General features: G+C 30.6%; 1 protein-coding gene across 1 annotated transcript in view; it reads right to left on the reverse strand.

The window, feature by feature from the left end:
* Positions 1-18121, reverse strand: part of Ent2 (Equilibrative nucleoside transporter 2) — a 102516-nt gene that overhangs the window by 10335 nt on the left and 74060 nt on the right. Inside the window, exon 6 of the mRNA XM_071890287.1 lies at positions 15877-16022. Within this exon, the coding sequence (XP_071746388.1) occupies positions 15877-16022 (146 nt within the window). The remainder of the gene's footprint in view (positions 1-15876; positions 16023-18121) is intronic.

The raw sequence follows: 18121 nt of genomic DNA on the forward strand, positions 1-18121 counted from the left end.
TTCAAAGACAAACTCTGCTTACTTTTTGAGAAACTTGAAGAGGTTTATCATGGGTGAAAATACTCACAATTTCCTTCCACACACTCTAGTTGTAAAACTCCGAGAAATCCCGGAAAAACGGGATCTCGAGAGAGCAACCCTAGGAAGGAAATGTTATTTAAATTATATTTCTCTTTTTCAACAGCTTTAAAATTCATAATTTTATACCTCTTCTATGGAGTGTCAATAATAGCAATCGTCTATTTTTTTTTTTTTTTTTTTTTTTTTTTTTGCTACTTACATGGAAATAACAACGACACAAAACAACAAAATAAAAGCTTACCCGACAATAGAAAAAGTTAAGAATAAGTAAGTACATACATACATATTCTTTGAAAGACCATTACAATGAAACAGGGATTATTTTGCCGTTTCGTATATAAAGGATGAAAATAAAAAGGACATCATTTCAAGGCTTTTGTGTGTGCTGAAGAAATGAAGAGATTATATTTTTAATTGATGTATGTACATTGTACATACATTGAGAATAGGCCTTCCAAATTAGTATAATAACACTATAAAAGAGCTAGAGTTGCAAATTCGAGTTTCTATCCACAGTTATACCCAAACCCGCGCAACAAAGATTAACGCATTTAACTCCACAGCAAACCCTCATTGTCACTAGCCATTATTCTAAGCAAACATCATCGTTGTTCTTTTAATTATATACTTAGCCGGGGCGTCCACAGGGGTTGGGTTGGAGAGCTGTAGCTCCCTACCCAGCTGAGAAATTTTGCTTCGTATAAGAAAAATTTAATATTAGAAATTAAATTAATTTTTTCAAATTTTGTTTCTAAAGAATAAATTTTTTCAAATTTATAACTCATGCGATAATGTTAAAAACCATCGCTCAAGTCAGTTGTGACTGGTAATATGACATACAAAAATAACAGTAAACTCATATTAGTAGGTACAAAAACAATTGAATTTATAGTCAAAATTAACTATTAAACTTTTTAAATAGACTTAAACTCCTCATTTCTTTAATTTAATGTTATTTAACTCCACTTGGCTTACGTCAAGCGGCTGTTTTTGTATAATATGAGAAGTACATATTGTTAACAAGCGTACCCTCGATTAGTATAATTAGAGGAACTTTCCATTACACTATGCAAGAAAATGAAGTCTTGGAGTGCCCAAAGCCTGAAACCCACATTTATTATTCAACCGTAGAACACGAAAATGACCCTTACAAATCTCAACCCCTACAGATTTGGCATTTAAAGCCTTAAAAAAAACAAGTTTTTAGGGTATAACTACAATTCAGTATCATATTTTGAAATGAAAGAACTATAAAAATGAAAATCAAATTAAATATCAAATTGATGTAAACATTTCAGCATAAGAACAATGAATTATTTATTACTTTATCTTGATTACAATTAATGAAAAAATGTATATAACCACCAAAAAATTGTGTAAAATGGAGGACTTAACTTAGAAGTTAATGGGTTTTTTTTTTTTTTTTTTTTTCAGGTGCTATATATCCTCGCTGATGTGTTAGAATAGATGTTATATTTCTATATTAAAAAATGTTTTCAAAAAAGGTCAATTTTGATTGATTTTTGGGTAATTTAGTTTTTCATATTTATTAAGAAATTTAATAAAATAAGATGGTTAGGTTGCGTTGAATATAGATTAAAATAATATTCCGAGGAAAAAATTGAATTGCTTATGAGTATATAACTTACTATTTAAATAATAATTTAGATGTAAGGGGATTGAAACAAGTTTATAGATACTTCATATTCAAAGTTATTGATAAGTATTCACTAGTTTTGTGTCGGTCCAGTCTTAGGACCGGTCCTTAGAACTCTCTATCATTGGGATCGGTCTTTTAGACAGTCAGTACTTGGGACCAGTCCTTAGGACTGTAGGTTCTTGAAATTTTTCACAAAAATATTGATGTATTAATATGATTTTTTTCATTATAGTACGAACATATTTTTTGTTACTTAGTTATATAATTTATTCTCTTATGTAACGAAATAATGAAAAAAAGGAAAACAACCTCATTGACGTCCCAAGGGATTGGTTTTACCTCCATTAAGGACCGACAAGTGGGACTGTACTGGACCGCGTCCTTGGTACTAAATAAAGCCCGACATATTACTAATATTCACCCATTCACCCACTTATGAATGACATAGTTAGTTATAAACTGATAAGTGATTCATTTTTCCTCCTGGAACATTATTATAATATATACTCAACGCAACCTAAACAGCATATTTCATTGCATTTCTTAATGAATATTAAAAACTAAGTTATTCAGGTTTGTCTTTTTTTGACATCTCCAAAATGCTTTACATTGGCATCACTGATGATAAGTTTTACAATTGCTGAAAAGAAAACCATTGAATACATAATGGATCCATGCTCAATTAAACCCTCAAAAAGAAGTAGAAGAAGGCAGTTATTAAAAAAAAGTCGGTAAATGTGAATAAAAATGGATTGTGTTTGCGTAGGTAAGCCTTTCCAACATACATACTTTTTTGCTTAATCTAAATAAAATTACATACATGTATGTACATAGGTATTCTTCAACAACAATAAGCTTGAAAATTAATCGAAAAAAATATGGAAAGAGTTTTTCCATGTAAGGTAGGTAAAGTATTTATAATTTTCATTTAAGCTACTTTTAATATATAAATATATATACATAGTTATATTGGTATAATAATTTGCTCATTACAATTTAAACTGATATTGTTCAAAAATATATTATACTCAGGGGCTTCCACCGGGGATGGGTTGAAGGGGGTGTAGTACACCCTCCCAAACTAATTTTTTTTTACTTTTCACTGGAATGCTTTTCCTCAGGATGTGAAAATTATATAAGAAAATAGGTTTATAATTTTTTTGAAATTTTTTTGTGAACAGCTTTGAGTTATGAAATAGCTTTTTGATAATAACTATGGATTTTACAATTTTTTGAGAATAACTACGGATTTTTGAAACTTATTGGGAATAACAGTGAATTTTTTAAATTTTTCCAAAAATTTAATGTTTCAAAAGTTTTTTCATATAATCCTTCGGACGCCTCTTATACAGTATGTCCAAAAATTGATGGTGGTATTAAAAATATCTGTTTTATAGTTTGTATAAAATGAAATTTATCTGATACAATCATTAGGCAATATTGAATTTTTCTGATGCAATAATTTTCGATGATTGCATCATATATCAGTATAAAAGGGGTCAGAAAACACCATAGGATGTTAGTTGAAATTCAATATCTGAAATGGTGAGAGAGCACTCTTTGGAGACAAGGGCCAGGGATGTTGGCATAATAGAGGGAGGGGGGGTCAAGCCAGAGAGACGTTGCTCAAAGGTTACAGATTCCTCTCAGGAACATTGAGAATAGGAGTAATGAAGGAAGGATGGACAAATCCTTGCAAATCAGAAGGGTCGAGGAAGGAAGAAAAAAATAAGAAAAGTTCCCAACCTTGTGACTTACAAAATCTTTGACCAAAAAGAGGCAATCCACAAATAAGCTTACAGCAAGATTGACTTCAAAGGGGTATCCAATATCCAAGTCATCTGTCCTCAACTACCTGAGGCACTCTTTGAATGCTTTGCCTTACAAACCTCGTCTGCACCCCAAACTTTCAGAAAACCAAAGGAAGGCCCTGCTTAAATTCTGTAGTGAGCGGAGACACTGGACTGCAGATGACTGGAAATGTATCCTCTTCAGTGATGAAAGTCCATTTGAGCTATTTCATGCCCCAAATCCCCACACAGATCGGTTTTGGGCAAGAGATAAGGGAGATGTGGAACCCACTGCAACTGTGAAATTTCCTCTGAAAATTCAGGTTTGGGCCTTTATCAGACACCAGGCAGTGTCAGATCTTCACCTGACTCCCCGAAACTAAACTGTGACGTAACTACGTAATGGAGATCCTCAGCAAGTCTCTGATGTCAGCTTGGTCTCCTACTGAAGAAGCTGGACCTCTTCTGAAGAGGAAAATGTTGTCTAACACATCAAGAGCCATTTTCCAGCAGGATGGTGCCTCTGCTCACCACTCCAAAGAGGCACAAAAGTGGTGTTCAGACAACTTGAATTCTTTCTGGGGCAAAGGCTCATGGTCTGCCAACAGTTCTGATTTGTCTTCCATTGAAAAATTGTGAGCCTTGGTCCAGAGGGAACTCAATGAAAATGCGCCAGCAACTTCAGAGGATGAATTTAAAAATTAAAAAAAACTCACAAAAGCATGGGAATTTTTTTTGGGCATGTTAAAAAGACGAAAATCAACATGGTAAACCGGACAATTTGAAGAATGGTTTGAAGGTAAAGAGCTTAGCCGTCATGACGTTTCATTAGACCAGCTTTAATTAGCGGTGACGAGGAAGGAGAGGGGATAATGAAATAAACGTACACAAAATTGCTCCGACGTAGAGCTTCAATTATACTCTGAGTCCAACAAGGTCTTACAATTATAACTCCACAACCAATCCTATATGTTAATCTCCGTATGTCATGCACTTGTAATTATTTAACCTTACTGTTCTCTCTTAAAGAAAAAAATAATACTGATGGCAGTCTTTTATGAGTACACACGAATGTTCAATCAGGTTTAGAGTATAATTGAATCTGTTTAGGAAAGGAAGTTCTCAACTCAGGAACTAAAAAGTATTGACAACAGCTTAGAAAAATATAATTCATTCTTCAGATTACCAACTCCAAAATAACAGGTAAGCTAGATATACAATATGATATTTATTTAATATTCACAGAAAATGTGTCAAAATGCAACAACGTGTTTTATACTTTTAATATCCCTGTTGTTTAGTGTGATAAGATATTAGTATGATCTAGTATAACATCATTTAAGGGTCCTTTACAACTCTATCGAATTATTTTTTTCTTTCTTTTTTTTCCCCACCTTGATTCATAAATCATTCTTTTTTTTTTTTACGTAAAAACAAATTGGCCTTAGACAATACATATTGCTTTCCTAAATTTGAATATGTATCTATGAGCTCATAACACTCATTCATGGAATTATAGATCCATGAAAGTCTATTAAAGTTATTTATTATTTCCTTTTGTTCCCAATTGAGTAATAGATTCTTCTTATTTTATAAACTATATACACTTAAAGTGCTTTAAATAATTTGTATTTAAACACTTTTTTGTAGACTATTCTTTAAAAATAAAGATATTTAACAATATCTGTGGTAAGCAATCTCTCTTTCATTTAAAATTTTAATAAATAATTTTTTGTAAAAATAATAATTATAATAGTTTTAGAGTAAAATTTGTAATAAAAAAAATGTCTGGACCACCATTTTTTGCTGAAATATGTAGTTTGCCATATTATAAATGTTAAACACAATATACTATACTCTTATTTTGATTTTATTTACTATTGTAGGTATAAAAGAAAAAATGACTCATGTGGGAAAAAGAAAAATGCCGTTTTGATTAAAGATATATGGAGTTTCATGAATAAAATAAGACAGTATCCTTTTAATGATGAAGAGCACTGGAAACCCCTCTAAACTCTCTTCCGGAGACTTAATAAGGGCAAAAATAAGGAACCATTGCTATTTATGCGATATTTTTTGTGTCCTTAAGACCATCAATCCTTAGGACTCTCAGTCCTTGGAATTTAGGACAAAAAATATATTATCCGCATGGTAGCCTAACAGTCTGTAGCTTATTGTTTGAAAAAAATGGCACATGCTCAGAATAATTTTCACAGTGAGATAGGTAGATATTAATTGTACACCTGTATTTGATATTTAATAATATAATCATTCCAGGAATTGTTTGAGTCTGCCGCTAGACGTCTCTTTGTTTACAAACTAATGTAAGTCAAGAACTCTCATGACAATTGATCCTTAAAATAAAAGGAGATAAAATTTATGAAGAAATAATCTGGGTGCTTTATTGAAAATTTGAAAATGAGTAATGAAGGTAAAAAGTTTAAGCACCCCTGCTTAAAGTAGGTCGTCCATAACATTATGATTGGGGGGGGGGTTTAAAAAAAAAAATTTAACCTATTTTTACGTAAAAATTTTCATCAAGACCAAATAAAATTCTAGTAAATAGCAAAAAGTCTCTCATTTGGGGGTGGACTACAGCCCCTCCATCCCACCCCTACCCCCTGGACACCCATGGAAAAATTTTCATTCTCATTTTTTGTTGGAACTTGTATATGTATAAACTAGAGATATACCCATATTCAAAAATAACTATATGAGTAGGTGTTGAGTTAGGTATTTTCTCACACTCTTTCAAGATAAATAAGTCCTCATGAGGCATGAATAACAACTTATTCTCATTTACTTTAATTGAAAATGGATCAATAAGAAGATTAAATGATCCATATTATGGACTTATTATGTACGTAATAACTAAGGAGTTCGTTATGTACAATGAACGTTAGAGTGAGTCGAAAATCAGAATTTGTGAATTTGATTGTTGGAATTTGTAATACTCGGAAAGACTAAATTCCAAATTGGAAGATCCTTATTTCCGTTGAAACTTTATTATTTCAGGAGCTTCCGCAGAAAGCAAAAAATTTAATTTTTGTTTTAAAAGATTTAATTTTTTTTTAAACTTTTTTTGAATTTTTTATCCAAAAACTTTAATATAACAAATTGAATTTTTGTTTTAAAAGATTTAACTTTTTGTGAATAGTTATGGATTTTTGTAAAAAAAACCATAACTATTCCATATTATAATTTTTTTGTGAATATTTTTGCATTTTGAAATTTTTTTCCAAAAATTTAATATTTTAACGTTTTTTTCAAAATATTAAATTTTTTATGCGGGCTGTGAATTTTTATTTTTTTTTTCAAATAAATTGAACATTGGAATTTAATTTTTGAAATTTTTCTAAAAATGTTCAATTTTCAAATTTTCTGTCAATAGCCAATCTGTTCGCCGGCGTGTTTTGACTATTATTGCGTGTGAAGGAGAACATATTGAATATTAAAATATAACAATATATAGTATTTAAACAAGTAAGAAGTGGGTTTTCTTTTTTGGGTTACATAAAAGTCACGTTTTTCGTAATTTTGTCATGCTATTGCAAATTTTGAGTCGCAACTCTGCATATGTATTTGCAAAACTTGTGAACCCACTACTCTCTTAAGACTATCATTTGAAGAGTACAAAAATAATAACTTATCATTTATAGCAGGGATTCTCAACCATTTTTAGTGATGCACTACTTGTAAAATATTTATTTAATCCAAGTACCACCTTACAGACACAAAACATTTTTAGCTTCAATGACAGGGGTGTCTGCAGGGTTATATTTTGGAGGGTGGGAGGTCTTGGTTTTAGGATTTTTTTTGAAAATAAATCCAAAATAATTTCAAAATATTAAATTTTTTCGATCTTTTTTTAAAAATCCATAACTATTCTCAAAAAATTAAATTTTTTTGGGAAAAAAAATTCAAAAATCCTTAACTACTCACAAAAAATAAATTGGTCGGAAAAATTTTCCATATTTATTTGAAAAAATTCAAAATTCATAGGTGTTTACAAAAAATGAAAAAAATTTCAATTATAAAATTAAGAATTTTTTTTTTTTTTTGAGTAAAATTTCAAATATTAAGCTTTTAGAAGAAAAATTTAAAAATCTCAACCACCCCTTGCAGTTCCTCCAAGTACCCGAAGGGCTACGCGTACCCCCATTTGAGAACCACTGATCAATACAGTCCAATAGATATAAACATTCTTATTTTGGTCTTTGATCAATTTTATAATCATTTGAACGTTAGTAATTCGAATTATGTGTATTTAGAATTATAATTCATTCAGAGCTTCTTCATTTCTTTTCTGCTGGTCAATTGTCCATAAAGTATGTATGCTTTGATTAGTTCATTCTCCTATCAAAATAATTCATGCTAAGTAAAAACAAGCAACTCTCGTTAATGGCAAGAGGGGGTTGAGAAGAGATCAATAGACTTTTTTAGTCTTTACCTACCTACGATGCCATATTAAAAGTGAGCTCCCACTTCTATGCTTAATTCCAAAATATTCATTGCTCATTTTAAACAATATATTATGTAGACCCTAGGTATTAGTGTTGAGACTCGGAACGAGACTAAATTTTTTATCGGTATGGTCCTAAGTGATCTCCATAACACCATCTTTTTATGGAGGCCAAATTTTACTACGAGATTGGTCCAGATCGAAATCCAGGTTTGCCGGAAAACACTTTGCTGAACAAAGAAACGGACACATTCGGTCTTCACAAAAAATCAACCTTGATCTACTCCTCTGGTAATTTTTTTAAAGAACGAACAGGAAAAATCGATCCCGGGGAAGGAGTCAATCAATCAATATTTTAAACTCAATGGACAATGCAAATGAATCAATCCTTTGGATCGAATGTGTTGGAGCTCCCATGTAACTGGCCAATTCCTGATTATCACTCCTCTATCTCGAGGTCATCTCTGACTCTATAATTATCAAAAGGGGTTTGTCATTGGATAAGTGTAGTACTTAATTTCATAATATTGCAGCATGAGTCATAATTAAATATATTTTTTTAGTTTTTTGGGCAATGGGTTCATTTGGCAACATTGCATTCAGCAAAGGGGCTGTCTCCAATAAGGTTTTAGAGAAAGTGTCCTATAACTGTAGGTATTAGCGTTGAGTCTTCGTCAAGGATCTATTTTTTCGGTTAGGTCTTTTGAAAAATTACATGAGGTTGCATATAAACCGATTTTTATATAATTTTACTACGAGACGGATTCAACCCCAAGTTGGAGGAAATTAGTTACAATTATAACACTATCAGAGCGGTCTAGGTTTTTCATACCAAAACCCAACACTAATAGGTATGCCCGTATTAGGGGTGGTACGATGTTTCATGTGACAATCATTAGGAAAACTTCGTGATACAAAAAAAAAAAAGTTATTTAAAAGTCATGAAAATAATAAACGATCACGAAATAAAGATGAAATGATGCTCTCAAAGATTTTGTGTGAGTCATTTCACAAAACAATAATAGTTATTATTAATAGTATTAAGGTAAATATTCAAAAATCTACACAGCAAGTACCATTTCGCATTACATACACACTTACATAACACAAGCCAACACCAACAAAAATCTTTTAAGTTCCATATCTCATTCTAGTAGCTCCTACTTGATGCCTTGATAAAAAATCTGTAATTACAATGGGACCACGGTGGAGTGCAAAAACCCCCGCCTAAATTCAAATGGAGTTATGTACATCAATATGTTCCAAAGTTATGGCCGATAATGCATTTTTTACGTTTTGTGTTGCCTTGAGCCTGACCTCTCAAAATTTAATGTCCTCTTACTGTGTCTTCCTATTAAGTCTTGATGAAAATCAATTTGCAGCTTTTGGGGTAATCCTCGCAACTAACTAACAAACAAACAAAACATAACCTGGAGATTAATTAATTTTTTCGATGCAAATCAGGTAGTTAAGAATTTTCGATTATAATTTTTGTAACCGATATTATAGGTTTTAGCCAAATTTTGCTGCAAAATTGTATATTAATTTTGTATACTGACTTATATTTTATGTGAATCCAATGGTATTTAGAGGACAAAAAATAAAACTTTTTAAAGGAGTTTGATTTTTTTCTTGAAATGAATAACATCTCGGCTTTTATTTGATATTTGCTCAAGTGAGTTCATTCTTAGTGTTTATACTAGTTTTTCATTTATTAAAGAGTTTTTGGATCTAAGAGGTCTAATACAGCAAAAATAGCGATTTGATTTGATTTTTTTTATTACTATTATTTCGTACTAACACTTAAATACCGAAGAAGTTACGTAAAATATATATTCATAAATAAACATTTTGGTTTAAAATTAAAGCTTCGGGGTAAGATTACATTGCAATCATTTTTCAAGCCTTTAAATGGTGTCTGGAAGCTGACGGAAGGTACTTGATTTCTTCTCCGGCCAAAGTCCACAAATTATTCCCAGAGATGGAACTTTAATGGAAAGAGCAGCATATTTTGCTACTACAGCAATATCAATTGTTCTCAGCTCTTGAGGATGTAACACATCATTATTTGCTAACCTGTTTGCTATTAAGGCTTTAGAGTTTAGTAAAGCATAATCTAAAGCCTTAGTTTCACATGCCACTCTTATGTTCCTTTTGGAAATCCCGAACAAAACCATACCTTTGGTAACGTTAGTATATAATCTTTTTAAATTTAACTTTACCAGTGACTTTAAACTACCCACGAAAGGTACAATCCACGAAAGCAACTAAAATGTCATGAAATAGTTTACCAGAGCCCTTGCACGGCATAAAAAACTTCCTTATTACAGCAGAGATTTGGAATTGAGCAGTAAACATTCTGCCATCCTTTATTCCTCTCGGAAAATTTAATATCCTCTTTCTCCAATTTTCCGGGAGCCCTAACAGCATGATAAGTTCATCACAAATTGTTTTCCCTACATCTGATGAATAAGGAACTGAATTTTCATTTTAAGATGCCAAGAGCAAGGTATTATGTGGACATTTGCTGCTCTCGTGAAGGGAAACTTGAATCTTCCTTCCACAAATAGTACACAATTATCAATATCATGAATGGTAAGAATTCTATGATTGATTGCCTATTCATCCAGAGATGCAGAATCTTAAAGGTTAGTGAAAAAAACAAAAACTTTTCCCTGTACATTGCCAGATTATATATATTAATAAATCTCCCTGATGTCCATACTTGTATTTCCAGATGATTTTTCGTGCAGCAGTCCAATCCTGAGAAATTACACCGAGGGTTGGATTCATGAGATCTATTCCCATCATTATCCTGGAATATATATTCGCTGTTTTAATTGTGCTCCTCTATTCTAAGGCTGGGTATTTTGCCATATTTATAAGTATCTTCATGTAAATTTTAGGGATTATTTTTGACAAAAGAGAAATTCCTAGTTGTGCTCTGGGTCTTTCAATAGCGTCCAAATAACTTTTTTGAAACATTCTTGCTAACTATTGTTTTTTATCTAATATGGGTTTTTTAGCAATCCTTGAAGATGCAGTATCTGCATAAAGTATCGAAGGTATTACCTGGATATTATAAAGGTCAATCCTCTTATGCAGATTAAATCTTCTCCACTTACTCAACATCTGATTAATTTATTTAGAAATTGATCGAGGTTATGTGTGGAAATATTTAAAATTCCATGATAATGAGTTACATTGCTTTAAAAAAGGAAATGAATATATATGTACAAGTATAAATAAGTCAACAATAAAGTTTTTTATATATTATATCATATTAACATTGAAAGATTTTTGTATCAAAAAATTATAATCATATGAATATTGAGGTTGAACTAGACCTTCTAAAATATATGAAATAGGGGATCCACAAAGAATAGATTTTTGTGTATTAAAAATATCTTTTTATTTAAAAAAAAAAAAACCGTGAACTGAAATTACTATTTTTTTTAAAAAATGATTAGAAATTTATTTCCCAAAGAAGCAAAATTTGAAATTAAATTCAAATTATAAAAAAAAAAAGGATGGAAAAGAGAAATTATCTTTGCCTTAGGCCCCACTTATAGTAAAGTTGGCCCTGCTAAAAAGTAGGCACAAGCCAATGAAAAGAATTAAATAAAGAAAAATACAAAGACGAAAAATTCTGCAAAATCAGATTGATACGAAAAAACTTCTTACAGATTTGTAAATTTGTAATCATTGCATGATCGAATTATATATCATATATAACTTAAAAATATTTTAATATAAGTTAATTTTATGTTGACTCTTATAATAATATGTACTAGTGTTAGTACTCAGCATTGCCATGAGTTATCAGGCATTGACTAACAGTCAGACTTTGCTTTAATTTAATAGAAGATAACTCCCCAACAAATCTTCAACGTTACTCTCCGTTTCTCATGAGCCCATTCACATGTATCTACTTAATATTTATAGCAATTCAAATGTGTTCTTTCCTCAAGGATAATCATAAGAGTTTGAGAGAGAAAAACATTGATGAATGAGAGCGTACTTAAGTCTCTAGAGCGCTCACTGGCTGTGCCTTACCTTCACACGCTCGTTGCTGAGCCTCATTAGATTTCAGATTCAGAATTTTATATAAAAAAGACACTTATCCTGGTATACACATTTGATGTTACATACAAAAGATCTGCAAGAGTTACCCGAATTTATATTCAAATCAAATCTTCACAAATTCTGAATTGTGATAAACAGGGGTGATCTTATCTAGTGGCACACATTTTATGATTTTCAATTTTTCAAAGGTAAAATTTAAATGAGAGGTTTTGTGGGGACATTTATTTGAGAAAATCATAGGGAAATAGTACTTGGAACAACTTTTATTTGATATGTGAGTAATCAGCTATAACAATTGCCTCAATACGAACACAAAATCCCTTGTAGACCTAGACAATGTAGTCAGACTCGAGCTTGGTGCACTCCTTCTTGATGGAAGCCTCTAGATACTGGACACTCTTGTGAGGAGAAGCACACATCCTTTCCTCAAGACGCACTGAGATAAAGTAGTCCGGTGGATTTTGTCGTCTGGAGAGGATTGCAGATCCATGTTGAGGTCCTAAAAGTCTGGAAAGTTGTCTGTGGGAAGGCCTAGGCTTAGCAGTGCGATGACACGGAGCTCCATCTTGAGCGAAAACAATGTGGTCCCCGAAATTTCCTCCGGCCCGAGGTAGCACATTTTTATTCAGAAGCTTGATGTCTTACTGAAGTAAACACATTGTCGGGATGTTCAATTGAGATGTAGCAGCTGTGGCATCAACTTCTTTAATGTCAGAAATGAGCCAAAACTTTGCCCAGATTTTTATTGGCCATGAGAAAATTTCGAAATCTTCTTTTCTCTTTCCAATCGACTTAGCTATGTTTGTTCTGAAATAAGATGTCTTTTTGTCCTCTTCCGTGATTTTGCAGCAATGGCATGCCGTATTGATAATAATAAAATATGTACTACTACATAAAATACCCCTGTGCATAGGAGAGCATTTACATATACTCACAGAAACAGTGCTCTTAGTATGTATACATTCCCATGCCGCCAATATTTTATTGATACGACTAGTTGTTTGTTTTTAGATAAAAAAAATATGTTTGTGATATAAATCAGGGAGCACTATATATAATACACTCTATGACTGTTTTTCATACATTTATACAGATACACTTTGCTATATTAATAAAAGAATATGAAGCTTTAATACTATTTTACAAATAACATCATAAATTACTTTATTCTCTTAATGAAGTAATATTGGCTAGCTCCAGTCAAACACTCCAAGTAATAACCGAGATAATATTATACTTGTATAATATATAACTAAGTAATAATTTTTAATAAAAAAGAAATAATGCAAAAGAAGGCATTAAGGATTTATGAGCTTTGGTAATTAAATAAATATCACCTACCAAGATAAAAAGGACTCTTCTCATAAATCAAGATTGGTCTATGTAATAATATTTCTACTATATGTATGTTATGATTAACCTATTTTTTTTGTAGGGACGTTATTCATCATTCCCAAGAAGAACGTTTCAATTTTCACCCGTCACACAATTATTCACTGTCATCCATGTATGTACATAAGTAATATATGAAAGGATAAAAAATAGGAAAACATACTTGGTCGATTATGAGAAATATATACAATAATAAGTAAGTAAGTATTAGTGTTGAGACTCCGTCCCAGATCGATTTTTGTTCGAACTGGCTTAAGGGATTTTTTGAAATAAAAATTTGTCATCAACAATTCATCAATAAAATTCTTCAATAACGAATTTTATATCAAACATATCAAAAGTGATTTGTGGAATCAATTTATATCATTTTTTTTAACGGTTGATCAGATTATTTCGCCCCTTGATTATTTTAATGGCCTCTAGAATTTCAAGACCGAAAACCAACACTACTTGGCATGTATAATATTGTATAACTTAGTAAAGATGGGGAAGAAGTAGGGGGAAAAAAATAGAGTAAATTGTTTTTGACAATTTTTCTTGGCATTTTGTTCAATACTGTTCTAATAAACAATTACTTGCTCATAGCCCCATTTAGATACAAGTGGAACAACTAATAATGGGAATATAAATATTTTGACTCAGGTGAAACACATCAACCCAAAAAGCAATATTAACAAAATTAAATGTAGTTTTTAAACAAAAAAGTAACGTCTAATATAGAAAAGGAGAATATTTATTAGGGTTGTATCGGGCATCACTTTCCCTAATCTTTTCTGGAGTAAAGTACCTTATAATTTACCAATGGAGGATAACTATTTTTTTTTTTATTATATAGCCGAAGATAAAGGGGGCTGTATTGAGTTTATTATTGTTTATTAGTAGACAAGAATTCTCGGTCAACAACCAAGTTTTATAACACTCATGTTTCCTTTTTCTTTCAGACTAAGAAAAATTGTGAACTATTGTCAGGTCGTTATATTTATTGTATCACGCAACGTTTCCCCGAAAAAGAAACAGAAAAAAGGCCTGAAATCATGTTTAAATTGGCCAAATAAGTCAATCATACCAACTTCTTTTTATCTCTTAATTAGATATATTATAAGTATTTTCAGTAAACATTACTTTGATTTAATTCAAATATCACTGTATATCATTTGCCCCAAGTAGTATTCAATGCAGAATTGAAGTCTTTTTTTATTCTTAAAGTCATTTGATTTAGTTTCATCAGGAATAACTGTAATATTGTTCATTTTATGTAGCAAAATATCAACTTTGAATCCCAGAGGTATCTTTCAATTATGATGGAATTAATAACGTCAGTGAAAACGCTCTATAGAGCCCCAAAACTCGATACTGATTTGTGCTAAACTGAGCGTTGAAAAGGTAATGTAGTCAAGTTCCAGATCAATTTAGCCATAACAATAAAAAGCCAACAAAAAGTTGTAGTTTGTTTGCTTATTTGTTTGTTACTACAGCTTCATACATTGGCACAATTTTGCTCATATTAATAGGGTTTTTTTTTGTTGTTTTTTGATTAGTTTGTGCATACAATATTAAATTAGTTCAGTAAAAATAAAATTATATTTCATGCACGATAATAGTTTGCCATTATTTTTTATTTTGACTTAATGAAAGTATTTATCATTTTTCTAAATAAAAAATACTAAGATTGATTGATGATGGCATCAATCTACTATGGCAACTATATTTGGATATCTAAAGAAGTGGATATCACACCCAATAAATGGCGTGTTTAATAAAACTTGAGATATAAAAAAATTAATATATTTATGCCTTTTTGTTAGTTTGTCTTTTTGTCGCTAGGATAACGGCAAGAGTTACAAATTGATTATGATCTAACTTGGTACAAATATTACATAAGGTCACAGTAAGAGTTCATTAAATTTTGACAGGTGTCAAAGAAGCACAAAACGTTAAAAATACATAATATACGATAACTTTTGAACATATTAAGGTACAGAGCTCAAAATAGTGTCATTATGTAGCAGGTTTTAATAAAAATTATTTATATAGCAAAAAATACAATTTAGATCAAATGAACAAGGGTTTGGGTTCTACCGAGTGGCCATTCTAGTTTAATATTTGTTTATTTTAGTTATGTTATTAAAAATGAATAAAAATTTGATGTTTGTTTTTCCATATTTTTAAAATATTTTATTATAAGGGAAATTATTAAATTAAAATTGATATAACCCACGACAAATCAGACATATTATGGAATGTTCGGCTATCTTAATTTATGATGAATATGTAATTAAGCAAAGTTATGGGACAAGTTTTACGTCCAATTTGGATACGTTTTTAAGATTTAGGCTCAAATTTGAAGGCCCCTAAATCCCTAAGAATCATATTAATACATTAAAATATTAAATAAATAACCTTACCCCCAATTCAAGAATATATTAATCCAGTTGAGTATTAGATTAGGGACTTGGGCTGCATAACCAAAATATTGAAGGAACTGCATGGCATATGGAGACTCGTCGTTTAAGTTCGTATAGTCCTTACCCAGTTTGTAGGTTACAAAATACTGCAAAAAAATATAATTAATGATTTTATAAAAATATTATGATAAAATGATAATTTCGAAAGAACAAAAGTATAAAGTAGGCTCTGTCTAATATTATAAAGGTATGTCCAGCTTCTTTTAATCTGTAAAATAAAGAATCCTAGTATCTAGAGAAAAGAAATCATTATTTCAAAATCCTTTTATTTTCAGATTTTTTACATATTATTATATCACATACATGAAAGGATGTGACCACCATATGACAAATAAAAGGAAATCAAAATCTTTTTATATATTTATAGGTATACCATACATATGTATATAATATGTAGAGTTCTAAAAAAATATGACTTCCCGCTATGTAAATAAGAAAAACAAAAAAAAATAAGCCTAAAAATAAACGTGATACCCTTGAAGATTTGAAAAGTATTGGAGCTAGTTTAAAACATAGACGAGAAAAAATATATAAATGACAAGGTTATGTAAAAGGCTGTTCCATTGCATTCCGCTGTTAACTTTTTTAGGTTTTAGGGATACTATATTCCCAAAACCGTCATACACTTACAAAGGCCTACTTTTCAATTCAGATTTTTATATATGTGCGGCGATAATATAAAAGAAGTTTGGAATTTTTTAGATGAAACAGAGAAAAACAAAATATGAGTTTTTTACTTTTTTTTTTTATCATGCGGTAATTGAACTTGAAATCAAATTTTGATATCATCAATATAATCGAGCTTAGTTCGTGAAGCTTGTTCTTAAACAGCTAGTCCCTTTCTTTTTTTCGTTATTCGCAAAATGTGAATACTTTATACACTCTTAAATAAAAAATAATTTTGACGTCATGCCGTCTAGGTATTTTTTCACCGGAATCAACGGAAATCAACGGATATTCCCAGCTTGCTTTTATGGTATCACCCCACATATCTAAAAGTAGACCAAGTGTAATAGCTGTATTAAACTTCTCATGAATTGAATATAGGTTGTCTGTTTGATTAACAAAGTCATGCAACCAAGTACAAATCCTTGATACCTCTATATTTTCTCCTCTCCATGGTTTGAACTTTGCTGTCGAGACGTTTTTTTGGTTTTTTAAATGTTCAATTAATTGAACAGATAGAGTTGTACGGATTATGTATAAGTAAAGATTATAATACTACAATTACTCCATCTAACCTAGAAATGGTCTTTAAAGTCAATATACATACATTAAGTATATATATATTTTTTATTTTTTTTTGATGAAGGACTGTCGATCGAATCTACGTCCATTGAGTTCAAAGAATAGTTTCGTCCGAGAGCGTTATCACTTGAGCTACGTCGTACAATTTGAATGAGCTACAAGTTAGCCAAGAAAGAAATTAAAACAAGCCTCACTCTTTATACAGAAATGACTCCGACGACAATCCTCAATTCTGCTCTGAGTCCAACAAGGACTTAGAAATGATAATAGTCCAACAAATCATTTGTGTTACTCTCAGTGATTTATGAGTAACTTGTAGTTCGACCTTACACTTAGGTGTCTCCTTCTCAAAAATTAAATAATACTAATGACTGGAGATGTGAAAAATGTAGAAATCCGAGTGAGCGCAAAAACTACGCAGGTATATTGTCATTAAATTATTGCAAATATGAGAAAATATGCACTTTTTTATACCTTTTCCACATTTATAATGATAACAAATATCAGGGGCGTCCGCAGGATTATATGTGTTGTTGTTTTTTTGAAAAAAAATGCAAAAAAAGTTGAAGAATTAAATTTCAATATTAAATTCTGATGTAAAAAAAAATACAAAAGTTCTTAGTTATTCTCAAAAAATAAAAAATTTTCGAAAAAATTTCAAAATTCATTGGCTTTATATAAAAATTTAATTTTTGGGAATAAACTTTCAAAAATTAAATTTTTCATAATAAATATCGAAAGTTTAAATTGTTGGAGAAATTCCAAAACTCTTCAGCTGTTCACTAAAGTTTTATATGCATATTATTTTTTTCATAAGTATATATATATTTTTTTTTTTTTGGGGGGCTGAAGTGACTTAGTTTTTGATATTTAAAAAAAAAAAATGGAACAAATTAAGTTATTTGAAAAAAAACTATAAAATTAAATTATTAGAAAA

Source organism: Lepeophtheirus salmonis, chromosome 8 (assembly GCF_016086655.4).
Source record: "Lepeophtheirus salmonis chromosome 8, UVic_Lsal_1.4, whole genome shotgun sequence".
Classification (NCBI taxonomy): domain Eukaryota; kingdom Metazoa; phylum Arthropoda; class Copepoda; order Siphonostomatoida; family Caligidae; genus Lepeophtheirus; species Lepeophtheirus salmonis.